The 26635-nt window shown below is 39.8% G+C and overlaps 1 protein-coding gene and 1 pseudogene across 12 annotated transcripts in view; both read right to left on the reverse strand.

Moving 5' to 3' along the window:
• Positions 1-4664: 4664 nt before the first annotated feature.
• Positions 4665-26635, reverse strand: part of TMCO5A (transmembrane and coiled-coil domains 5A) — a 437463-nt gene continuing 415492 nt past the window's right edge. The window contains exons 1-13 of one of the 12 annotated variants that reach the window (XM_072962709.1): positions 23568-23698; positions 22920-23006; positions 21830-21979; positions 21297-21420; positions 20852-20902; positions 20060-20131; positions 17932-17988; positions 17425-17484; positions 16935-16999; positions 15787-15844; positions 13988-14028; positions 8413-8475; positions 4665-4698 (exon numbers count right to left, since the gene is read on the reverse strand). In XM_072962709.1, the coding sequence (XP_072818810.1) occupies positions 4680-4698; positions 8413-8475; positions 13988-14028; positions 15787-15844; positions 16935-16999; positions 17425-17484; positions 17932-17988; positions 20060-20131; positions 20852-20902; positions 21297-21420; positions 21830-21979; positions 22920-22951 (792 nt within the window). In that variant the 5' untranslated portion in view covers positions 22952-23006; positions 23568-23698 and the 3' untranslated portion in view covers positions 4665-4679. Of the gene's footprint in view, positions 4699-6075; positions 6180-7203; positions 7223-7311; positions 8476-10048; positions 10438-13987; positions 14029-15786; positions 15845-16934; positions 17000-17424; positions 17485-17931; positions 17989-20059; positions 20132-20851; positions 20903-21296; positions 21421-21829; positions 21987-22908; positions 23007-23567; positions 23701-26635 lie in introns of those variants that run through there. The other 11 variants (XM_072962708.1, XM_072962710.1, XM_072962711.1 and 8 more) reach the window with 11 other exon arrangements.
• Positions 13522-13609, reverse strand: LOC116278071 (small nucleolar RNA U13; annotated as a pseudogene).

The raw sequence follows: 26635 nt of genomic DNA on the forward strand, positions 1-26635 counted from the left end.
CAGTGTATATATAATTCTAGAACATGATTTGCTTCTCATGTTCAGCCTGAGCCAGTTCCATCACTCTCATCCATGAGCTGTGGGAAAGTGAGCACATAGGCTGCATCCTTGCCACACAGAGAGCCTTTGACTAAAGTTCGTGTGACTTGTTGGTAAGTCTGTGCCTCCTCATAAATCGAAGGCTGAGATTCAGGAACACTTTCTCATCACATCATATGGTTTTTCATTTGTCTCTCCTTTGCATACTGCTGAATCCCTTGTGCTTCCTACTTAGCCCAGTGTGAGCTGTGCTATGTTATCTTTTCTCTAAGTGTTTCCATGTTCTTTACAGAAAGTTGTCTGTCTTTTGGTACCTCCCCTCACTGTTGGCATCATCATTTCTTTTAAAGATTCTCTCTTCTAGGTGGCCCTGAGGAATCAAAGTCAGTTTGATTTAAAGGGGCATGGTGATGGCACAGATGAATAAAGTAGACCACGTATGACACGACTGGGGTGATGGGGACTATGGTGAACAAATGGCCATGTAGTCTGTTGACTCACCTGTTATTTATCAGCTTTGAGCAATTATTATCACAGCATTCTGTCCAATGTTGACAAAGCTTTTCATTTTTTAAAGAGAATTCCAAAATTTAGAGTTCTGGAGATGGTATCTCCAGAATTTTAAATATTTACAACAAAAGCAAATTTAAAAAAAAAAAAGCACTGTTTGAGTCAAACAAAATACAACTGTGAATTTGACTGAGCCTGTGAGCCATCACTTTGCTGTATCTGATCTGTGATAAATGGGAAAATACTTTCAGACTTATTTTTGCTTGTCCCCAAGTCATTCCTTGGCCCAAGAACCTCTAACTGCTAAACTCTTTGGCCTTTGTCAACACTTAGTTGTCCCATATGGCCGTCTTCTCAGGATCTCGCCACTTGCTATTTCAAGGGTAAATTGGGCAATCTAATGACCTCATTCAAACTAATGGGAATTTTTGCTAACGTCTTTTCTTCATTCTCTGTTAAAATGTATAGTTTATGAATGAAATTATAGGGATAATAGTCTTGTAGCTCTTGTCAAAAGTTGAGGATTTTAAACATGTAGAAGAGCCAAAAGTCCATGGTAGGCCTAAGGGGGATATTTGGGTAAAATGGTTATGTGGTACTTTGTGTTATCTTCCAAATCACAAGTGCCAGTGTCTAGGGCGAGGTCTGAAAACAATTTGGACTTGCATCACTGTGGTCATGGTTGTCATTGTTACCAGTTTCAGTGTCAGGTAGGTCTGACTTACAGAGGACTACTAACCAACTATTGTCAGTTCTCCCTTTCTAAAGTTGAGGGTACTTTTGATGTTGACAGTCACCATATTTTTAAAAGTTGTTTTTATACCTGGTCATTGGTTCCGTTTGGTATCATCTATGTTGCCTAAGCACTATTTAGCATGTGTAATGAGATTCCCCTGAGCTTTTAAAACATTTAAATGAAAGATTTTGACTCCACAAATAGAAGAGGCAACTTGTAAGACTTGGTCATATGACAGGTGGAGGACATATTTTCAGGTTTAGAAGCCAAAGCCAGACTTTGTCTTCTCTGCCCATCGGCCCGGAGGGCACTTATGTTGAACCCACCTTGTTTTATTCAGCAACACCAGTGAAATGCCTTCTGTTCCCATCTTAGACTGCCAGCAGCACTTACGAGAAAAATGAGGAGCCTTCGAAGGCTAGTTGACCACCTCTCCTCAGGGTACCCCTGCTCCCTCTCGGGAATAGTAAGGTTCTGTGCCAGGGCTGTACACATCCAACAGTCCAGCATGAGTCATTCTTTTGCCCCAGGGTTGGTAAAGATTGAATCAGTGAGTTGGAGGTAGGGAGAATGAACAGTGATTCAATTCCTTTTATTCCCCCTGGGAAGTAGTGTAGGGAAGAGGATTGGGACAAACTCATCTATTTTAGATGCTGATTTGCAGAATAAACGTATAGCTGTCTTTCATGAGTGATGTTTTGATCACAGTGTGTACAGCCTTATTATCATTGAGAGGGGAATGGAACTGTTTTCTTATCTTTCTTGGGGAATTCTTTTGAGGCTAGCACCACCCTGTGGACAAAGTGGATACAGACTTTTCTTTGGCTTGCGTAACAGGCCAGCACTTGTGCCTTTGGCAAAGTGATTTTGGTGTCTTCTCATCTGTTCATCTTTTCTGAGTCATTGCAGAGCCTTCTAGTGATAGAAGTATTTTTTGCAGAAGTGTCATACAGTGCAGGGCTCTCAGGGACCTTGTGCTCCTACAAAATGACATCCACTGCATGCAGGAAGGCGACAGTGACAGACTCACAGAGCAGCTTTGTGTCAGGCAGAGTGTAAATTAGACACCTAGTTTGGGATTAGCCACTGGGCTCTAAAAGTGGATTTTACCGATTTGGACTCGGTAAGAAATGCCGGACCCTGTTACTGAGGCAGCTTTCTGACCTTTATTGCCCAAGGAATGCAGGCTGAATCAGAGGAAAGGAAGAGACATAAAATCTGGTGGTAGGATACATAGTTTGCCTCCTGTTGGGTAGGAAAGTGAGGTGGAGCTTCTCTCCTGACTCCTTTGGGAGAAAGAAGAGGAAAGAAGAGAACAGTGTAGAGCGGTTATATTGACTGTGACCTTGAGTCCCAACAGCATGGAGGGGAGTGGCTAGCAAAGAGAGGAGAAAGGTTTTTACCTCCACAGTGGCCTTTCCTAGGTGGCTGGCACCAAGATCCCTGCTTTTCCTTGAGGGGTTGGTTGACTGATGTGTGTGTTGGGATTGGGCTCTAATAGGTGGAGGCAGGGAAAGCTGTTGTTTATAAAGATCTAACACCATTTAACTCCTAATAGGCCACCCTTACAATCTAATTCTTTGTAAAGTCTCTTAATCCCAAAGGGAAAAATTCTACCAGCACTTAAAACAGCTGTGATTATAGAAATTTGCAGGAGTCAAAACCAAATCAGGATGCACTAACTCTCTTCTCTTTGATGAGCTGTTAAAGTGATAGAAAAATGTACAGAACAGTCCTTGCCATCCACGTCTCACTATTGCCTTGACTCCCCTTTACTCCCTCCCTAGCTGACCTGGCTCCTACAGCTGTAGACGTTAACGTATCTGGGATTTCAGATTCAAAGGGCTTCTTGTAGCTGAATATGGGTTGGTGCCAACTGGAGGGAGTTTCAAGGAACATGTTGTGGAACTTTCCTCTGTAGAAGGCCATTTATCAAACTTAACTATAACGGGAAGCAAGGTGGGCCAGCTGTTATGTGAAGTGCAGATTTAGGATTAGATTAGGATTAGATCAGAGATAAACTAATTGGAGAATAGAAAAATAGAGAAAATCAATGAAGTCAAAGTTAATTGTTCAGAAAGGTCAGCAAGATTGACAAACTTTTAGTTACATGACTAAGAAAAGAGGAATCAAATGACTGTTGGCATTACTACTGATGCTACAGAAATAAAAATTATTAAAAGATAATATTATGAACAATTGTATACACCAACAAATTGGATAACCTAGATGAAATGGGCAAATCCTACAAACACAAAAGCTATCAAGACTGGATCATAAAGAACTAGAAAACCTATTCTATAGAACAGAGCTATAACAAGTAAAGAAACTGAATAAGTAATCAAAAATCTCTCAAAAAAGAAAAGTCCTGGACCTGCTGGCTTCACTGGTAAATGTTAACAAATACTTGAAGAAGAACTAACACTAGTCCTTCTCAAACTTTTCCAAGAAATTGAAGAGAGAAAACTTCCTAACTCATTCTGTGAGGCCGGCATTTCCCTGATATCAAAGCCAGATAAAAACATTAGAAGAAAACTATAGACTAATTTCCCTATGAATACTGATGCAAAAAAAAATTCAACAAAATACTGATGAATCAAATCCAGCAACATATTAAAATAATTATGCACCATGACCAAGTGGGATTTACTCCTGGTATTCAAACATGATTCAACACATGAAAATTGATCAGTGTAATACACCACATTAACAGAATGAAGAGAAAAAAGCCATATGATTATCTTGGTTGATACAAAAAAAGCATTTGACAAAATTCAACCTTCTTGCATGATAAAATGAAAACCTTCAATGAACTAGGAATAGGAAGAAACCACTCAACTCAGGATTTAAAGGTAAGGTTCAACCATATAATTCCTAGAAGAAAACATAGGGGAACATCCCCTTGACATTGGTCTGACTCATTGGAGAGGACTAAGAGGAAGGAAGAAGTGTAGAAGATTCTTTTGCAATTTAGGTGTCACCAGGAGCCACCCGACTCTTAGATACCAGCTAAGATCGTCTTTCCTGCCATCTTCCACATTCCATGTATTATTTTTTGTTCTTCTTATGAGTTTTTACAAATCATTTCTCCTACTTCTCCATTCTATAACTTATGGCTATTTCTTTATCTCTGATTCAGCAATGACTCAAACTTGAGAGATAACAGCTTCTTCTTTCCCAGAATACAGTTGTAAGTGTCAGCAAAAGGCAACTTGTACAGGCGAATATTTACAACTGTTTCTGGAAAGTTTTACTGGCCAGTGAAGTAAGTGTGTAAGATCATACATTGCAGCACCGCGTAGAAAATAATCTAATTGAGTATCAACTCTTCTGGTCTTCTGAAAGTCCCTTGTCCATTTCCACCAGCTTGGATTTCAGTGTCTCATCATGTTGTTCAGTTTTCTCTCCTCCTTCTTCTCCTCCCAGATGTGACAGAAAATTCCATGTGTTTCATTATTATAAAGAGCATTTCATTTCTAGCCCTTTCACTCCCCCACAATTCACATTTTGCATAACTCAAGATTTCTTAATGTGCTCTGCTAAAAAAGGGTTCATGCATGCCATATGTCACCCTTTCTTCTCTCCCACTGTTAGGGGTAGGAAGAGAAATATGGAAGTTTATTTCCCCAGAGCTAATAATTATGCCTTTACCTTAGAAGACAGGAGGGTACAGTTGATTTTGATTTTAAATAACGGTTGCAACAATATCTTCATTATGTTAGTACCTGACTGTAAAGAGTTGGTAAATGCTGGTTTACCAGAAGGGCCACTGAAAAATGCTCAAGAGATCTAGTTCTTATCTTGGTTTTGTCACCAACTAGTAATGTGATTTTGGGGAATGTGCCTCAGTGGGACTGAATGAGTAATCTCCAAATTCCTTGCCAGGTCTGTGAATCTATGCTTTGTCTGAGAGTCTCCCTGATGCCTGTTTCTTCTATAAAGGCAGCCATGGCTGGGATTTCCTCCTTCACAGGTGGGTGAACATCCCACTACTCTAGGCTCTGCCCCAACCTCTCCCTGGCCAGCTGTCTGCTCAATGTCTGCTGTCAGAAACAACAGAGATTTTAGAGGCCAAGCTTTGGAACCAGACACAGGGACAGACTCTGTTTCTTTCAACTCAGAACTTGTTTTATTTTGCCTCAGAACTAACTTACTTATTTGTAAACTGCGTATAATATCCTTTGGAGGATTGTATTTAATAGAATAATGAACATGAAACAATGAAGTGCCTGGCACACAATATGTGCTTAATAAGTGGAATTCATGATCATGAACATCCTGTCTGTTATAAGGGGGCTGGGTGAGTGTTCTGGCAAACTCTTTTCTGGGTTGGCCGAGGCATTTTAGTGTGTGTGGTGGAATGAACTCAGGTTACTATTTAGGTAACTCCTAAACTTTGGTTTTGCTGAGGGGAAAATATAATCTGAGAGGGAGAGCTGAATGGTTCTGGGCCCCTATTTTTTTTTTCCAAAAGCTGTGTAGAAGAGGAGGAATGTAGATTGATTAAAGGGCCAATCAATCTCCTGGGAGGAGAGAGGACTTCGAAAAGAAAAAAATAAACATGACCAAGAGGGAATTTGATTTAGTTTCTGCAGAGTGATGAGCAACCTGCATCCTTTTCTTCTGCCTCCATGAATCTTAAATTTATTTATTTATAAAAACTTGATATAAATAGCACTTTGGAATGGAATCTATTTTAGGTGATTTTTCAAAGTATGGAGTCCTGATTCATGGTGGGCATAGGTGTAAGGACAGAGACTTGTAAGGAAATCCACTCAGGACACATACCCTGAATATTTTAGGCAGATTGTAATTGTAGGTGGTGATAGCTCTTGGGATACAGTGCTATATCGTCTATGCTCTTCATGCTCAGCCTCTGCTCTGGTCTATGAACCTGTGAATAATGAGACAGATTTGCCATTACCTTGGACCTTCCTCCATCTGGCCTGCATCTAGCCAGGTATAATTTACCTATGTAAAGAAATTGTTTCTAAGGAGATCCTGCATGTACCGTGAAACAGTGCCCTCTACTGTTCCTGAAGGAACCATGCAGCTGTCAAATAATGAGGGCAGTGCACCTACTCCAGAGCCAAAGCAAGCTTCTCGAGCGTCTGCAATGATAGAGGCACTGGGGAGTCAGCCACTGGCACCCACAGTCACTTACCCCTGTGAATATTCAGCAGAAGAAGAAAGACAACAGCAGCTTAACTCCCCTACACTTGTTTCTAAACAGGCTCCCACCTGCTACATATGAATGCTCTCTTCCCAGTTTTTACTGCTAACACAGAAGAGCTTCTATTTTGCTCCTTGACAGAGTTTGAAAATAGTGATTTTAACTATTGAACCTTGCCTTTAGAAGACCTCTGCTTCTCAGTATTATAAAATTAAAAATTTTACACTTTAAGGAAGCACAGTTAATAGCTCTGATGAAATAAAGGCATATAAAACAGCAGTTCATTGTCAGAAGTTTATACCAGCAAGGGATCAACATATTTTTCTTTCTTTCTTTTTAATTTGTTCCCTCTCTTCCTCCTCCCCTCCCCTTCCCATCCTCCTTTCCTTTTTCCTCCTCCTCCTCTTACTCCTGCTTTGTCTTCTTTTAAAAAATAAAACCATGTAAATTACTACAGAATGTCCTGCAGTAACGATGTTACATGGTGAAAATGATTTAAATGACTTTCTCTACCTTCTGGGAAGTTTTTGTTTTGTTTTGTTTTGTTTTGTTTTTTTACTGGCTCTCTACCCTCTGAGCAGACATCAGTGCCCTGAATTCTCACTCTCAGCTACTGTATTCCAAGTATCACCCTAAACAATACAGTCAACTTTACCTTTACTTTAAATAACAAAAAGGGAAATTCTGTAGATTTTAAGCTGGCCTTAGGGACTTGCATTTTCTATAATAATTTTGAACTGTTTTCTCAGCATTATTTTCTTCAGCTACAACAGACAAAATATAGTGAAAAATGAAATATGCATGAAAGAAATTTTTTTAAAGTTTTCTTAAAATAAATGACTGTGAAACCACAATGTGTGAAACTTCGTTTTTTTCCATGATTTTGAGTTTCAAATTCATAAGTTTAGAAGACATGAATTTCTTGCTTTCTCATGTGCTGGTAAATGGGAGCTGGCCACACCTTATCTTTCCCTTCCGCCAAGAATGAGGTCCAGGATAATGCAGCATTGACCACTGAGTGGGAAGGAAGGACCAGATTCCATTGGATACAAGAATTCCACTGCCAATCAGTGCAGGAATAAACTGAATAATAATCTGCGTAGTGTATACCATGCAGACCTTTACTGACATGGTGGAGGGTATTTCCACTTGCAGTGCTGGGTAAATAGCTCAGTTATTTGTATTGTCAGTCTACGCGTGTTGTGCGTTACACTAGTGATTGCCAAAAGAAAAGGGTTGGTTCTCTCTGAAGCCTGAGGTTAAGAAGGAATTTACCCATTCTAGGCAATTCACCGGATTAAGAAAGTTGCTCAGTTTTTTGGTATTTCTATTTGATTACTTCGATTTAAAATAGTCATCTAGGGTAGAAGGTGCTTTTTGTCTTTCAGCTAAGAATGACTTTGCTGACACATGGTCAACTTACTTAGTGCTTGGCATGTCATTTCTCTCTCAGACTGGCATAACCTATGGATCTGATGTCACTTCCTATTGGATATAGGCATGGGGAATCACTTTCCTCTATTTTTCTGTTGTAGGACTCATCATAGACATATGTGATATATATATTTCCTTCCTGCCTTCCCAATGACAGACGGTGTGTCTTTTTTATCTTTATATCCCCAATACTACACAGTACTAGAGATTTAACAAATATTCTTTTCTCTTCCTTTCCCTTCTGTTCTTGAATCATTAGCAATATGAACTTCTAATTGTAAGCAGTAATTACTTTGAAATGTAGACATATAAAGATGCCACCTACACAGGCAAGTCAATACCAGCTCAAAAAACCCAGGTATGGCAGCTCAAACACTGCCTTTCAGTAAACCAGTGCTTCTCTTTTCAAGGGGCAGAAGTTTCAGGACAGCTGGGAAAGTGCTGGAAGGGAAGGTGTGCACCACGAAGCCTTCCTTGGAGGGTGTCATTGGGCCCTCGTGTTTTGAGTCTTTCGACCAACCTCTTCGCCTCCAGCGGGGTGGGTTTCCTGAGAGTAGGCTGATTTCTCAGACTGCAGGGCCTTCTGTGGAGGCAAAGGTGATGGTGGCAGAAACTGGAATTAATCCTTTAGGAACCTAATGCTGGAACATACGTCTGGGTATATGAAGGGAAGGAGAGGTGCAGTCTTAGCTCTGGAACTGGGGCCCTAAGCATGGGCATCCTTAACACTGAAGGATGGAACCTAGTTGCCTCAGCAAAATATACCATTAGACAGTACCTTAGACTACATATAAGATAAGCAGATGCCCTGGTTTGCTGAAACAGTCCTGTTTGATTTCTCTTGTCCTGACATAGTTATTAAGTGTCCTTTCCTATTATCAGATGTGTCTCAATCTGGACAATTCATTATGTATTCAACCTGTGTAGGACCAGTTTTCAACAGTGACATCGTGTGGCCTCAAGAAGCAATGACAGTGAACCAAAGCGTTAAAGTTCATACCCTGCTGGTGTGGAAGCGAGAATGACCCCTTTGTGCTCTTGGACTTTAGAGTTGTCAAGGTCCCTGATTTAGAAGAGTGGGAAAGTTCAAGAGGGAGTTTAAATATATCATGTTAATGAAGCCTGTGGGTGCTTCAGCAATTACTTGGGAAAAGAGGAAGTCTGACCCCAAGTTTGTGAAGCAGTTTATATGTCACATGTTATTTACTTTAGAAACCTTGCTTACTTTAGCTCTAGAGACCTGGTTCTTTACATATTGATATTGAGCTCTTTGCAGTAGTTTATCTCAATCTATGATCTTGAGAAGCTACAGCTTTTACTGGTAGTAAGACATATGAAGTGAGCTGTCACTTTAAGAGTTTGTTGAATTGCTTAAGTTGGATATTTTTGTGTGAGGATAAAAACTAGTGATTAAGTGAGCACCTGCTTTTGCCTGCCCAGTATCCCTTTCCCTTTCTCTGGGAACCAAGTGCCCTTCTCCTGTGGGAAACACATTCCATATAGTTTAGGTTGGCTGACTCCCTTTATCTCTTTCTTGGTCCCTTACCTCCCTTGTCCCTTACAAGAGGTTAGACATATGATTCATGGATTCATACTTGACTAATCAGAATATTCCCGTCCCTTTGGCCACATTGATTGTGGGATGGGGTAGACAATTGATCCCAGCTAAGTCAATTTATCTGAAGTTTTTTGCTGAAGCTATTATAAAGGCTGTTTCATTCTGCTAAGGTTGCTAATCTGGTAGGATGAGGCTTAGGATGTTCACAGTATCTTCTCACTAAAAGGAGAATACCCATACAAAGAGAAAAGAGAGAGAGAGAGATGAAACCTTGATGCTATTGCTTTGAGGCTTCTGGATCCAGCCATGCCTGAAGCCCCAGATTTCTAGTTCCATGAGGCAATACTTTTTGTGTGTGTGTGCTATAAATTTATAAATTAGCTTAAGCTAAGGTCACCTTCAACCAAAGAATTTTAATATAAGTAGTGAGCCGTCTTCTGCGTGGAAGAGATCCAGTGTCTTAGATTTTTAAGATTTACTAGAATAAGTATTGATCAACTCTAACTTTGCTTAGCATCTATGATGTTATTCCAAAAATAGACTAGTTTTTTTTTTAAACTATCTGGTAGAATTTAGCTTATCCATATAGCCACAGAAATCTATTGACAGAGCTCTTTACTGGGCAAGGTCCATGTTGGAAACGCAACATGAGGAGGAAAGGTAATCAGGTAAGCAAACCTCAAGGGAAAAACTGAAGAAAAACTCTTCCCTCCAGAAGTTTTGCCGTCTCTTAGTCTACAGGCTCAGATACCACTTGCCTTCTTTTGCTCAAGGGTATTTCTTAGGGATCAGTGGGGTAATATGTCCTCTGTCTCAAGCGTGAGAGATGGAAAGAGGAAGCATCTTAGCTTCCACAAGATGTTCCTGTTCAGTATCTTGGGCAGTATACTGACAAAGAGATCTGGATTTACAAAACTTATATGGAAAAACAAGTAGCCCAGCAGTCTGATGAAAAACAGGGTGGTGAAAAAGAAACATCGAAAAATCCTGAAAAGAGAAAGCCAAGAAACTGTTAACTAGAGGTTAGAAAACCTGGAATAAAAGTCGTGCATAAATGCAGGCCTGACTCCTTATTGACATTCAGATGTCTCTACTCCCTTTACAAAAGCAGCCTCTTTTCATAGGCTGGCCTGTCAGCTGCTCTCTCTCCCATCACCATGTTTAATTTTCTTTTAACATTTATCACTATCTGGAATTATCTTGTTTTTTTTAAATTTTTGTTTTGGAAAATTGTTTTCCAAAGTAGTTACACCAGTTTATATTCTAACAACAGGGTATATGTTTCTGTGGATCCACATTCTCTCCAACATTTGATATCATCAGACTTTTAAAGTTTTGCCAATCAAATGGGTGTAAAGTAATACCTCACTATAGTCTTGACTTGCATTTCCCTTGTGAATGATGATGCTGAATATCTGTTCATAGATTTATTTGTCTTACGTATTTTCTCTTGCTCATTTGTCTATTAGGTTGTTTGGGCTTTCCTTATTAATTTATAGGAATTCTTTACATATTCTTGATATCAATCCTTTTCCTTTGTTTGTACTTTAAGTATCTTCCCTCTACTTTGTGACTCTCTTTTGCTCTAAGGTGTTAAAGAACAGAAGTTACCTTTAATAAAGTCGAGTTTATTGACCTTTTCTTTAGTTAAAATCAGTGCTTTTTATGTCTTGTTAAAAAAAAATCATTCCCTACCCCAAGGCCTCGAAGATACTCCTATTTTCTATTAAGAGTTTATGGTAGTTTAAAATTATGTTCACAAATTCTTCGATACTTCTGCGTTCAAGAGATTCCCCTCCATTGGACTAGACTTGATGACTTGCATGGAAGTGACAGTGTGTGATTTCCTAGACTATGTACTAAAAACATTGCAGCTTCCTCCTTACCTGCAGGAGCAAACCAGCTGTTATGTTGCAAGGACACATAAGCAGCCCAGCAGAGGTCCATGTGATGAGCAACTGAGATCTCCAGCCAACAACCATCTGCGTAAGCTGCCTTGGAAATGTGTCTCCTAGCCTCAGCCACGCCTTCTACTGACTGTAATTTCAGCCAACATCTTAACTCCAACCTCATAACAGATCCTGAGCTAGAAACACCCAGCTAAGTAGTTCATAGATTTCTGACCTGCAGAAAATGTGGGGTGATAAATATTTGTTGTTTGAAGCCACTAAATTTTGGAGTAATTTGTTATGCAGCAATAGATAACTAATGCTGAATTTTGTAGTTCCTTTCCCTTCCTTCCTTCCTTCCTTCCTTTCTTTCCCTTCCCTTCCCTTCCCTTCCCTTCCCTCTTTCCTTTCCTTTCCTTCCTTTCCTTTCCTTTCCTTTCCTTTCCTTTTCTTTCCTTTCCTTTCCTTTCCTTTCCTTTCTTTTGTTCCTTAACACATCTGGGCTTGCTTTTTGTTGTATGGTAGTGATTCAATCTTACTTTTTTCTCATCTGGATAAACATTTTTTCCCCAGCATATTTTTTGAACAGTGAGTTCTACCTTTTCCCTCTAACATATAATCACTGTCATGCATGAAGTTTCTATATGTACACTGTTTCTAAGTTCTTTGTTCTATTCCATTGGATGATTTTTCTATTCCTGTCATAATACTACACTATCGTAATTACTATAGCTTCATAGTAAATCTTGGTATCTCAAAGGGCATGTTCCTCACGCCTTGCTCTCCTTTAAAATTGTCCAGGTTATTTTTGACCCTTTACTCTTCTATATAGAGTATATTTTAGTATCATTTTATTCAGTCCACTTTTACTCAGATTCTGATTTTTTTTTTCATTTCTTTTGGGGCATTTGATTGGAATTGAATTGACTCAGTCATCTGGAGACCATGGATATATTTATGGCATTAAGGTTTCCTATCCTCGATCATGGTATTTCTCTTCTTTCATTCGTATTACCTTTAATATTTCATAATAAATTTCTATGAATTTCCTTATGATAGTTTTGATTCTTTTTTAGCTGATGAATTATTTTGCCCTTGCAGTTTTAATATGATTTACATGAGCAAACCTCCACTGTTTCCTTTGCTGAATTACCCTTATCTGGCTGTGCTGGGCTGCCTTCTGCCCCAGGACAAACTCACTACCCACCTCCACTCACCAGTCAAAAACATCCCCATCCCCTTTAGTTTCCTTGTAGAGTTAATCTTGGTGACAAGTACCAGAATCCATTCTAGGACAGCATCTTGGCCAAAATTAGAATCAAAAGCCTTTTAAAACCTATTTCCACCACTCTCCCTGAAGCTGGATACAGTATTCATGGAAGGTTCTGGGATGACATCTCTGGGATAACATTCCCAGGGAAAATCATAGGAATAACCTAGCTTTCTTATTTCCTTGTCAGTGCCCAGTATACCAGTGCTCCAAGGATGTTTGGATCAGAACAAGAAGAAAGACATTTGTAGTTTGATGTGATGAGCTAGGCTTGTTGGGCTTACATTTATTCAGGATACCAACTCTCTTTAAGGCAGACCATTCTTTTCCTAGGAGTTCATGTGGGCAGTTCCATGCTGGGCACTGGTGTTGGATTATAGGTGAAGGTGGCCTAGGAGTTCTAGGGAAAATTTTGCTAGTTGTTCTGGGAACATTGTATTTAGGGATATTGAACTATGTATACTTCACTGATCTGGTATGAAGGGGTATCCCTTTTAAGCAAATTTTCCAGACAATTGGAGCTGACCTTTAAGCACCAATAATTTTATGTTAACCATTTTGATGGGGCTCTTTCTAAATCATATTTCATACCACTTTAGATGCATGTTTCTCTATGCCTTCTTAAACATATTATATGGAACATAATTTGACCTTTTCTTGAAAATGCAGGGGCTTCACGAATACCAATTCTACTTTGCTATCACAGTGATTCCCTCAGGACTAATATCCACTCAGTTGTTTGAATGTTGAGTTCTTATTTGGTTTAACAAGATTTTTGAGCAATTATTGTGTGCTGGATACTGTTAGGTGCTATCTCTTTTTCACGATTTTCTTCTCTCTCTTTTATCTGCTGTTAGGCAGTGGTATACTTGCATTTAGAAATCCTTTCCCTATTTTTATTTTACTTTTTCATGTCAGGGGGTAATGTGCTGATATTGTACCAGAGTTTGAGGGAGGCATGTCTCCTTCCAATCATCATGCTTATGAACCACAAAAAGATGCCCCCGTTTCTGATCTACTGATGTTACTGGGAAACTGACACATCAAACTAGTTGAAATTGTTAAAGGGAAAAGGGAGTAAGTGTGAGATTTGCCACATCTCTTTTACGTGATAAGATTTCCTGTTTCTAATTATTACTAGGCCATTGACTTCTAAAAAAGTTGAGATTAGTAATTGCCTTTGGACAAGGAGGTCATAACATTGAACTGAGAAATGTAGTCACTGATGACACAAGTTTGTTGACTTGACTGTGTGTGTGTGTGTGTGTGTGTGTGTGTGTGTATACAATGTTCTCCTCATTTAGACTTTGCTGTCTGCTAGGATGGCTAAATAGAATTCCCAGTTTTCTGGAAAGTTTACTTAAAGATATTTACTTACCTTTTACAGATCCCTGTTTTCTTCTTTTGGAGACAGTTATCCTGGGAGAAGAAGAATGTACATTGATAAATAAACAATTTCTGGAGGCTGTTATCACTGCCAAATACTATTCAGTGAGCCATTAATTAAATATTATATTTAGATAGTATTTTATAATTTTTTCATGTATATAATAAGCAGATGAAATTTTCAAAGACAAATATATATGTACATATACATATAATTATATTACTTTTTTATATACTGATAAGAATAAATGAAGGCATAGAAAGATAAAGGATGTTGCCCAAGGTCATACAGCCAGTAAGTGGCAGGACCAGGCCTGGAACCCAGGTCCTCTGAGTCCACATTCTGGTCTCTCTCTACCATACCCTTACCTTCTAGTTAGCCAGTAACCCTTAGAGAAGTTCACAGGCTATGAAAACCACACAAACATTTTCTAAGAGGTAAATTCTCTGTAAGAATATAAAAATGGGGATATATCCTGGATTTCTGTAACATCTCTCTTCCAAAATATTTTCTCAGTTATTTCATTTGCCTTTTAACTTTCTCATGAGATTAAAAAGGAAAAGGAATTATGATTACATTTTAACATTGTAGAAATGAGGCTTGCAGAATTGGAGTTAGAAAGCAGCTTTCTGGGTTACAAATTTGATTCTATAGCTTGCATGAGATTAAGTGGCATGCCAGCTGTTCAGTTGCTCAGGTGGCCTCTCTGCAAAGACTGCTCAGACATCATAGATCATGAACTATCATGGGACTCTTGGTAATCTTGATGAAGACAACTCTGTTGTTTCTCTGATAGGTGGTCTGAAGGAATATTTTGATGTGTCAGTGGGTATAGATGGCGGGACACATCAGGGAGCATGCCAAGTTTGGTTCTGGAGAGGCAGGCTCCAGTTAATTTCAGAAGTTTTCTGAGTAGATTACTCAAGCTTAGGACCATAATAGCTTGTTCAGGTCAGTGGGAAGCGTGGTCACTGTGGACATGTTCTAACATATATTTAAATGTCTACAGGACCTCAAGGATAATAGTCAAATGATACTTGCTTTTAAGGAAGAAATGACTCCTTTTTTCTGAGATTACAAACACTAAATATCTCAACGACATAAAATTTCTTATGAATGTCAACTTTGGCTCTAAAGCCAGTATAAATTACAATTAAAACCCAATAAAAGTTTATTTTTTAGCCCTTGTACTTGTTGCCACAAGACACCAAGCAGGCCAAGAGGCCCACAGCTCTTCATCCAATTTTATTTCCTTCAGACCTTTGCATATGTGCTGGTGACATCATGATGTTAAATATAAACAGACACTGAAGCTGTAGCATAAAGAAGTGGCTCCTTCCTATGTTTTAACTCACAGGCTAACTCTGAGTAGATGGTGATAGATGCCCTGGTGCTCTGTGTTGTGAGAGATTCAGGCTTATGTTGGGATCCTCAGGGAAGAATGCTGTGATTGTGGGATAGAGGAGTGGTGTACGTGTCATGTATTGGCCTTCTCTCCCTAGAGTGTACCCTCAGTTAATGTTACTTCTTGCTTCTATTCTAAACTGTCTCTGACCTTAGGCTGGTTTCTCTGAGAACATGTCATTTGCATGGCTGTAAGAGGGAAGAGAGTTGTTTCTTTACATCCTCTTTGTTTGTTTAGGGTTGAAATGCTTTGAAGTTATATCTGGTACTATTCTTGGAAAATGCACATGGAAAGATTGATAGGTGTTTGGTGGCTTAGAGTGTTTTTGGAAACACCTATGAAAGGTGATGACACTGAAGAAGCTGAAGAATGAGTGGGTATTTACCTTGTTCTTTTGGCTGTTACACTCTTTGCTAGCAGAGTTCATACTCAAGACTTTTGATCTAGGGGGAAAAGAACCAAGATAGAGATTGGATGAAGTACACTCAAAGGTTCATACTACATGATGGTCATTTTAAAACAACTTTATATAGTCTAATGCTATGTTATCCACTAGTGTATCCAGTTGCTACATGTAGCCATTTACATTTAAATTAATTAAAATAAAAATTTTTTTTAGTCACTCTTAGCCATTCTACAAGTATTCAGTAGATGGTTAAGTGGATACTTATTAGATAGCACAGAAACTTCTCTTAAATAGCCTTGTTCTAGAATTTAAGCTTAGCAGTCGAGCCATACCTGGGGCTCAGGGAGGATTTTGGGAGACTTGAAGGTGTCCTTTAGGGGTGAGGACCTCCAAGTCCTTGTGTCCTGGACAATACACCATGGTGTCTCCCTGTCTATTTAGAGGTTGTATGCAGTTTGGGTCTCTTTCTCTTGATCTCAAGATTCCAAAATATTTACTAAATAGAAATACTTCTTGTTTGAATTAAGATTTAACTTCTAAAGAGGGTCAAGAAATGGACATGAGGTTTTTGGTTTTAGTTTATCACCATTTAAACTATTTTGACAAACTCAAGGAGTATTTTTTGAGGGAGTGATTTTATTTATGCTTAATCTAGTATACAGTTTGAGTTTCATAATATGATAATCTTAGTGTGTGTCTGGAGATTAGTGCCATGCCTATCCTATATGGTTGAGTTGCTGTAAATTTGGGGGAAGTGATGATGGTACTAGTTTTAAGGCCTTTTCTATGAAATAAAAGGAATGCTCTACTTATCAAGGTGCCAGACCACTAACCCATTTTAAAGCACATGTTCCTGCCCTTAATATAAACCTGAATAATTGATAATATGATACAGCTATAAAGAGAGATGTGTTTCTTCAGTTTTTCAAGAAGGATGGGAGAAGGACCTGCATTTTAAGTTGGTGTGGTTTGGTGGGAGTCGACCTGATCACTACAGAGGGGAAAGACATGTGGTGTTGGGGCTCACTCAGTTCCACATTGGAATTAGTCAGAAATCTTTGCTCTGACCCAGGCTGAGATGGAGTTACCACTAAAACCAGGATGTTCCTTTGTTTGCCAAAGCTCACACTTCTCTCTCAAGGAACCGAGTCTCTAGTTCTTCTTCTATTTTCCGCAAAGTTTCCTGGTACTTCTTCAAAGAGAAATAAAAGAAAGCATAGTTACTAACTAAAGCCCTATGATTTTTCCAATCACAATAAGAATGCACTATTACATTTTAACTTGAATATTTGGTAGTCCCACTGCCACTTTGTCTCCTTCCTTGACCCCACCCCACCACTGCGGACCTCTCACTACATTTCACCATTGAGCAGGCCCCTCAGGTAATTGGGATTATAAATAAGAAAAGGACTTATTATTAGTTTAAGGGCACAGGGGCTAGGAGAACAGGGAGGTAACAATTATATTGGTGGTTGAGTGTCAAAGACCATAAAGTCCCTTTGGAGCAATACCTTGAAGAGTTAAAATAGTTCCAGGCAGTATTCTCTCAGAAGCCTGGTTCCATTTCACCCTGTGGCTGAACAAACCCTTTGCTATCCCTTTACTGAGGGGCTGTACCTTTATGCAGAGGGCCTGATCTTCACAGAGCTGGGCCACAAATGCATAGTCTTCTATTACCTGGGAGCCAAAATTTAGTCTTAAATTTCTCTCAGTGAATCGCTATAAGAACAAGAGTTTATTTGTTTCTCCTGTGTCCCAGATCCTGAATGTGATTTTCTAATTGTTCTAAATTTATTTTTGCTGTACATATATATATATAAAGTTGACTTTTTTTTTAGGATAAACAAGATATAGTCCCATGGGGACTATCTGGGGACAATTGGGAGAAGAATCGATACTAATTTGTTGAAGATATAAATTATGGAATGTATCCTATAAAAAATGTTAAAGAGAAGGTAACGTAGGAGACTATTCATCTTTTTTTCATACCCTCCTGACCCTATAATGGTTTTGGATCTGGAACCTTATTCTAACTCAGTCATTTGAGGAATGCATTAGATCATCTGACTAAGGATTGAGTTTCCCTTCCTTTGGGAAAAGTAGCATTGAAGTTACTGTGGTTACCTTGGCTAGCTCCTTCTCTTGGTCTGCACAAGAGGCTTCCAGATGTTGTAACTTAACCTATAGATAGGGAAGGAGGCTGGTAACTCAGCAAGGCAAAAACAGGATTCATTCTGAAATGCGATCTCAGATTTTATCTCACAGGTGACTGAAGCGCATTGGGCACCATTTCAGATATCTTTTTGATGGAGAGGAGTCAAACCATCCAGTGTCCTTTGCAGCTGCCTGGTGAACCTGCTCTTCTACTCTCTTGACCACTGAGTATTCATCAGTGCTATCTTCACCTTTCAACTTCAGTTCTTAGTTTCCCACTTTCTTAGCTGTTTCTCTTAGGAAAACATCCATCTTGAAAACTTCACTCTCCCTTTTCCTTATAGATTCATTGCTCACCCCTTTCTCTCTCCCTGTGTTCGTTCTTCCCTCTTTTCCTTCCTTGAATATTTGATGAAAGCCTGTTCTATGTCGGCCACTCTGCTGGAGTGACAGGGAAAGTATAGGGGAAGTGCTGAGGATACAGTGGTGAACAGAATTGACAGGCTCTCTGCCTCACAGAGCTGACATTCTAGTTGGGGGACATAACAGATAAGTCCACATGATAATGCTAAGTGCTATGAAGGAAATAAAAGCAGAGTAACGTGATGAGAGTAAGTGATGGTGTAAGAGCTATTAAACGTGGTTGCAGTTGTAGCAGGCATCCCATTAAACTGATGAACTGATCTCCAGCATGCAAAGGGAACAGAAGATAAGGAGATGCTATATATTTCATAGAATTAGAGATGTCACCTGATAATTCCATAGAACAGGTGGGCAAAAAGGAGTGATTCAAAGGGTTAATTATGCTCTAGAACTCTTTGGGGCTGGGCTGGTTGTTGCCAGGAAAATAATAGTCACCGTTCTGACAATGCCTGAAGCTCTATATCTATAGTTTATCAGCTCAGCTCACCTGACATAGTCAGCATTAACATGTTGCAGCTAGATTCTGGCGGGCTTACTGTCAACTTATTTTGGGCAGGAGAAGGAAGAAAATCAATCTCCTGACTGCTACAGTTATATGGCAGGTATAGTCAAGAGGCTTCATAATGCTTTCTATTCATAGCTTCAGTTTCTTCCAGGTGTACACATGGACCCCAGATTTCTTTCTTTCCAGGTAACTTTCCTGGATGACCACAGCCAAGCAAGCTTACCTGGTGGTTTTAAACGCACCCCCCCCCCTTTTTTGGTGGCCATTGATACTAATTTGGTCAAGAGAAGACAGAGGAATAATTCTCTATTCTTTCATTTTCTATTTCTGTTTTCAGTGCGGCCATCTCTTCAGAGGCTTCTTATACACAGTAGGGACTTCAGTGTGGATGTAAGAAGCTAAAGGAAAATTAGATAAGGCAAGGACAAAGATGTAATTCTACAGAAAGTATCAAGGTAGAATTTTATCTGCTCTATGAAAAAAGTAAGCCTCTAGTTCTTCTTGCATCTTTGATCAGATGGCTTGTAATAGTGCCCAGGTTCTTAGTTCTGGAACACAATTAGAGAAATGCTAAACACTACTTAGCAGGTAGAACTCACTAAATACTTGAATGACCAATTTAATGATTTCTTTTCTAGATTGGATTCAATGACAGGATGTGTAAATTGCCTAGCACACAGCAGATTTACAGATCTTAGCTCTGCCTCTATGAGTTTATACATATGCCTCAGCCAGACTTTTAAACAGTCACTTTAAAATTATGTGACTTCAAGGTTTCAGCTCCCCAAAAAAGGGAAAGAATGTTTTTTTTTATACACAATTTCATTCAATTTTTAAACTGAGGCTGGGAGGGACTGATTACATTGCCCAACTTCATATACCATACTAAGTGCTGGGACCAGGATTTACATCAGGGATTTCAGCTGCCTCCAAAGTTATATATGCATTCATGTTCTGCTCTTCCTTATGAAAGAGGGAACAAACTATATGGTTTCAGAGTGAAATTTCTTACCAAGAGTAGAGGAAAATTCAGCACTCAGTGGCCCAGGCTTATGCCCGACATGAGTAAAACTACAAAGAATTTATTTCAACTTTGACAATTGTTTCCACTTGAAGGCTTGTCTCCTGGTCACATAACCAAAACCCATTCAAAATTGCTTTTCTGTTTACCTTTGAATCTTCTGGAGTTCCCTTTAGATTGCCTTGTTCACACTTAGTTGCCTTTTGCGATTTCCTTGTAAGCTACAGTTTGAAATAAAAAAAAATCATTGCAAATAAAGAATACATCAAACAAAAAAAAATAGAAGACAAAGACATTGAATGGTGTGTGGGGGTCAGTAACTTGGCCTTGATAAAGGCTGCCTGGAGATGGTCCCTTGGTGGATATTGGTGCCCTTAGAAACATCTTTATTCTACCTCCATCATCTTCTCACTAGTCTTGGCCACCAAAGCTAGAGTCTGCTCAAGGCAGGAGTACTTTTCTTAACTCCTAATCCACGCTGGGTCACTCAGGGCTGCAGGCATGGGTCAGAAAGTAGGGTAATCATAGGAAGCCCACTATATTCTGAGCAGTACTTGAGGTAGAGGAAATGCCCAGACAAGGAAAAGGGAATCTTTAGGAATTAAGTATTTTTAAAAGTCTGTTAAAAGTAAAATTAACCTCTCACTACAAAGTTGCCAGCCAGTCAATTCAACAGAATATCTATTGGAATCCATTTACTTGTGATAGAATGAAGAACCTCTAGGATCACAGAACACAAGAACCCACCCACTCCTTTCATCTGACCCTTGCAGGGAAGATCCATGGCCACAGGTCATGAGGCTTAGCCTTAGGAGAAGGGAGCAGGAGTGGTACCCACCACCAGCACATGTGGGATCCTCTAAGATCATTTTCCCTCCCTTGCGTCTTTGATGACTGGGGATGCTATGGGAGCACTGGGGAACACAAGAGCCCCATCAAACCTTTCTTTCAAGTTCTGCTATACTGTGAACCAGAGTCTCATTCTTCCTTTCCTGTTGAGAGAAAGAAGCAGAGTGTAAGTGTGCATCTGCACACCATTGTCTGTCTTTATTCAGCTGATTGTTCATTTCACTCTGGTCATATTTTGCTGCAGGAACTCTACCTTACTGCATAATGTCAGGTAAAGTACCCATTGTTTGATCTCAAAATATACACACTCACTTACCAGGGCTGGAGATGCCCACATGCAGGGCTTCCCAATACTAAATATTACCAAAGAAACCCTGCCCTCCACACATCCCCTTCATGATGAACACATCCTGCCATGACTTCTGAATTGACTACTCCTTTGTCTATAAAAAGGGGAGACTAGCCTATCTGACCATTGATGAGAGACAGGATGATGAATAAAACCCATCATATGGTGCTTCCCAGCTTCTTGCTTACCAGCCTGGCTGTTTCTTCCTCTAGCTCCTGCAAGGCTCTTTCCCTTTCCATCGTGGTGCAGTTCTCCTTCTCCCACTCCTCATCCTCTGTCAGGTCTCTGTTCTGAGTGATCTCACTTTCCAGCCTGGGTGACACAAGCATACTCTGTGAGGAATTGGCAGCTTCTGAACTGATAAAACACATATTTCAGTTTCAAGGATGCTTCAGTGACAATAAACATGAATCTCAAGTTGGAAACCCTTCTTTCCTGGACCCTTAGCATCAGAATCACTTTAAAGGCAGGAAAAGATTGCTTTGATTCCCAAGTCACACGTCCCAGTGTTCTTTCAACTCAGGTAAATAGCACCTAGGAGTCTCTGGAAAACTTGCTCTATTTCAGGGTTGGAGCCACAGAGAAATGCCAAAGAATGAAGAAGGAAATTTGCTATACAAGATCGAGGTCTCTAGAACAAACAGAAAAATTCAGTTTTGTCTCTTCTCTTCCACCCCGTCCTTTGGATTGCGAACTTCCTGCATGAAACCCCAGCACTCACCTTTGAATCTCATCTTCTTTCTCATGGATTTTGAGAAGAAGTTCCTGATTTGCTTCATCTATTCTTTGCATATCCCTTTCAAGGTCCATATTCAAACTGTTAATGTTCCTCTTTGACTGGGCCAGTCTTAAGATTTCCACTTTCTCTGACCTGTAGACTCAGTCCCCAAAATGAACAAGGACCAGTTCATTATCTTAAGATCAATAATCATTGGACCAAAGGGGATATCTAGAAGACGTGTAATTCAGTAACCTGGCTGTTTCTGGGAGCACATCTTTCCATTTTCATTCTTAGGAAATTATATTTCTTAATCATGCGTTACAACTAGTTTCAGTAATTCTCAATAATTCTGTCAGCAAGGACATTTTTCTCAGGCTTTCTTGTCCAAAGTGCTCAATATAATAGTGCACCTCCACTCTGATTCCACAAGTCTTACTTCCTTAAATAGCCTCTTGTATTAGTTTCTCAGACAAATTGTTCACAAAAATGTGCTTGTGCAGTACACTTTTACTGAGCACTTTTATCTGGGCAACTGGCACATTTCTTATGATTGGAACCAGCTTTATGCAGAGCCACAAGAGATTTCCATCAGTCTTTCCCTCCCTCCTCCCATCTCAGAACTTCTCCTCCAGTGCCTGCTACAAAGCTTGAGAATCTACCATGAAAGTCACTCCACTGAACACACAGATAAGGTCTAGGCATTCACTTTCAGGAATGCAAACATCTTTTTTGAAGTAAATTTGAATAAAAGAAAGGTAGAGTATTTTAGAAAGTGAACCTGGCACATGGGAAGCTTTCAACAAACGTTTCTTTTTCTTGTGTGTCAATTAATTAATTTGCCTTTGAAATGACTATCCATAAATAAGGTAGTGAGGCAGAGGGACTTTTGAGTAAGAATGAGGGATGATTTTGGAAAAGAAAGTCCTATCTTGGAAGGGCTGGCTTGGATGGGGACACTTATAATAGCTATCACTTCAGAAGGGCATGGAGGGCTTGGGGTGGACTGCAGTGGGGGATGGATAGAGAGCACATGGAGAGAGAGGGAGACTAGAAGATGAAGAAAGGCATTGACAGCAGACCTGCTCCATGCCTTGGTCCTTGGATGTGGCTTTGCATAATCATGATTACTTACTCATAGTCCAGCTGATCTTCCTTGTGTTCTTCCATTGTAGATTCCCTAAAATATCAGCAGAAATGTATCTAATGAATTGGGGAAATGGGTCCATTTATGAAATACAAAGTAACTAACCAAGAGCTCCCAAATATAGAAACAAAATTAACTGGTTTCCTCCCTCAAATCTTCACATTTTGGCCATGACAAAATCCAGCCTTTCAGTTTTCTGCTTATGATCTGACTATGCCTCAGTAAGAACACAATGAGGATACAGGGATAATGCTGGAAATTTCAACATATGTCCTGCTAGCAGGTATATTCAGAGATGATTGACCAACACAAAACCCTTTGGAATTTATACACAGCAATAAGAATCAATAGAGGTTATACATTTTTCTTAATTGCTGGCCCAGTTGCTTTCCTTAAGAGCCCATGAGCACGAATGTAGGTATATAACTGCTCTGAAAAGTAATCTTTGCCCTCTAGCCTGGCCTCTGCAAGAATCTCCTGATAATGAGATTTTTAGTATTAAATAGGGCTCAGAAAATCCAAACAGAAGTAAATAATTTGGTTGTTCTCCCCCCACCCCCTTGGTTTCCTCTTTATCTCCATTTCTTCCATCACCTCCACCTCCCTTCTGATGTGTATGGTCTTCCTGATTCTGCCCTAGGTAATTAGCTTCTGAAGAGTCTAATCTTTCCCCACTGGAACCGTCCAACAGAATCTCAGAACATTCTGAGGAGTCATGACTCTGCTATTGACACAGGGTGGGTGGGGCAGCATGTCATGGTGGGGCAGCATGTCATAGTGGTGTGGGTGGCAACAGTTTCTCATCATCTGTGCAGACTTGAGAGCCTAGATGGGTGTGTGCATTTCATGGCCAAGTCTTCCCTTTGGCAGCAGTAGTTTAATGAATCTGATTTCTGGGAGATATGAAGGTGTATCCCCGTCTTTTATTTCTCTGGCAGATTGAGCTCCTTCCTGCCCATATGTGACTAATATGGGAAGTCTAAGACCTAAGGCTGGCAGTCTAATCCCTTCATGTAGCCAAATAACTACTAATTCATTGGCCAAACACTGAAACATTGAACGAGCACCTATGTATGCCAGGCACTGTTCTAAGTACTAGGGAGACAGAGTCAACAAAAAAGCCAAAGCACCTGTCCTCCTGGAGTTTACAGTCTAGGGTGTGTGTGTGTGTAAGGGGGAGGGATAACACAAGCAACAAAATAAATGAGTAAATTAATTTTGTTTGGCATGGTAAAAGAGGAGAATGCTGGAAAGAAACATAAATGCGTGAAAGGGATAAGAGGAGATGGAGTGTGTATTGTGTGTGGGAAGGAAGTTGCTTCAGTTTTAAGTAGGGTGGTGCAGAGAAAGCAGTTGAGCATTCCCAGAGCCAAAAGTGTGGTGGAGATGGATTAAAAAGCCTCGTGAATGGGAAACCTTAGGTCGTGCAGGGGTGGACACAGATTCCAGAGACCTCATGGGCAACAGCAAAGGCCATGGTCATCAGCAGCATGGGCCAGCATATAGCTTGAAAGATCAGCAGATCCAGGAGCACCAAGAGGAAGCATGAAGATCCAAAACTCCTTCTTCACCCCTCCTTAAGGATACATAGCTTTCTCCTGCTCCTGCCACTATCCTGGGAAAGAGGAGAGCTTGGGAGAGAGAGAATTTCCCTAAAAGACTGAGAAGTTTCCAGAAGGAGATTTTTGACTGGGAAAAATCCATGCTGTCTTGAGTTGGCCCCATTCAGTCTTTTCTATTAATTTAAGGAATCAGAGCTACAGGAGATCAGATCAGCTGAAGAACATAAAGAATATCTGCATACCTGAGCATGTACATTTTGACCAGATCCTGCACAATTTGTAACTTCGTGTATGCATCATGGAAACCTGGAAAGTTTTGGATCTTGACTTAATAAGGACTGCACTGAGTTGATTTGTGGGCCGGAGTGACTTCTTAACATACTCTAGTTTCTAACAAACTATTTGTAAAATTAATGGCCTTTGATGACCCCCATTACCATCTCCCTTCTTCCTGAAAGAAGGCATTTCATTGCTTTATGAAGCTGTACACAGAAGAGTAATTAAGTAACAATTCAGGCCAATGGCCTTTCCCAGGAATTAATGGTAGGGAGAGTTCATTAACCCCAGCTGGTTATAGCTTCTCCAGGAAATGCCCTGGACCAAGGTTATTGTAGCTATTAATGGATTGGATAGGGACTTTAACTGGGATAAAAATAAAGCTCTACCTCCTTCCTGGGGAGCTTTTCTCCTTGAGGGGCTACCAAAGGCAAGCCTGTAGGAGCAACAGAACCCCAAGCTTGAGGCCCTGTGTGGCATGAGGAGAACAGATTGCTATAGTGAGAATTGCTAAATCAAGGTGAAAACAGGACCTTGGGGGCAAATTAAGGTCCTTGATATAACTTCCTGCTCTTCAGGAGGTGGCTTGATTAACACCTGGTGCAGCTTTAGAGCAGCTGTTTTCACCTTGTTAACTTTTCCCATGCAGAAAAGTTACTGAGAGACAAGTCAGACTTTGCTGCATTGCTGTCAGGGACACAGTGGCCTTTGTGTGGAAGACTGTCATGGAAACACAGGCTCTTTTCCGGGCTGGCCATTCAGGCTCTGTGTGCTGGGCCTTCATCCTTCTATGCAAGGGGCCTGGCCAGCTGTATGAGCCCTGAAGTGAGCTGCCTGGGCCACATGGGCATGGAGAACTATTTCTTCTGCTCCCCTCACTTGTCTTCACTTTTACTTCGGCAAATTATTCTTGGATATTTTTATAAATGAGCTTTATTTTGAGGCTCATAGCCAGGCAAAGCTCTAGAACCTCCTTATAGATTATTACTTTTCAAGTACAGAATCAAGTAGGCTATTTCCCTTAAGTCCTTACTTATTTTTAGTGGCTAATTCCACTAAAGGGGCTAATATCCAAAATATACAAAGAACTCATACAACTCAATTCTAAAAAAAAAAACCCCAAATAATCCAATTAAAAAATGAGCAGAAGATCTGAGTATTTTTCCAAAAAAGTCTTACAGTTGGCCAACAGGCACATGAAAAGATGCTCAAGATCATTAATCATCAGGGAAGTGCAAATCAAAACCACAATAAGATACCACCTCACACCTGTCAGAATGACTATTGTCAAAAAGATGAGAAATAACAAATGTTGGTGAGGCTGTGGAGAAAAGGGAACGCTAGTGCACTGTTGGTGGAAATGTAAACTGGTACAACTACTAGGGAAAATGGTATGGAGGTTCCTCAAAAAGTTAAAAATAGAACTATCATATGATCCAGGAATTCTATTTCTGGATATTTATCCAAGGAAAACAGAAATGCAAAGTTAAAAAGATACATATACCTCCATGTTCTGTACAATCTTTAGGCTCATAGAATCTCTTTCAATTTTCTTTCAGAATAGCTTTCTCAAAAGCAGAAACTTGAACCAAACTGAAATGTGAAAGCAAAAAAGAAAAAAGGAGTGAATATACCAGTAAAATTACTTTAAAATTTATTGCATCATTGCTATTATAACAGCAATAAGGAATTAAAAAATGAAAGTTCATCAAGGATTCACCTGAATAAAAATTCTGTTTCCCTGAAGTTTTCTTGTATTTTTTGTCTATTAAAAAACCATCTTTTACAGAAATCATAGAATAGATATATTGCTGTGTTTTGCCT

Source organism: Vicugna pacos, chromosome 6 (genome assembly GCF_048564905.1).
Source record: "Vicugna pacos chromosome 6, VicPac4, whole genome shotgun sequence".
Taxonomy (NCBI): domain Eukaryota; kingdom Metazoa; phylum Chordata; class Mammalia; order Artiodactyla; family Camelidae; genus Vicugna; species Vicugna pacos.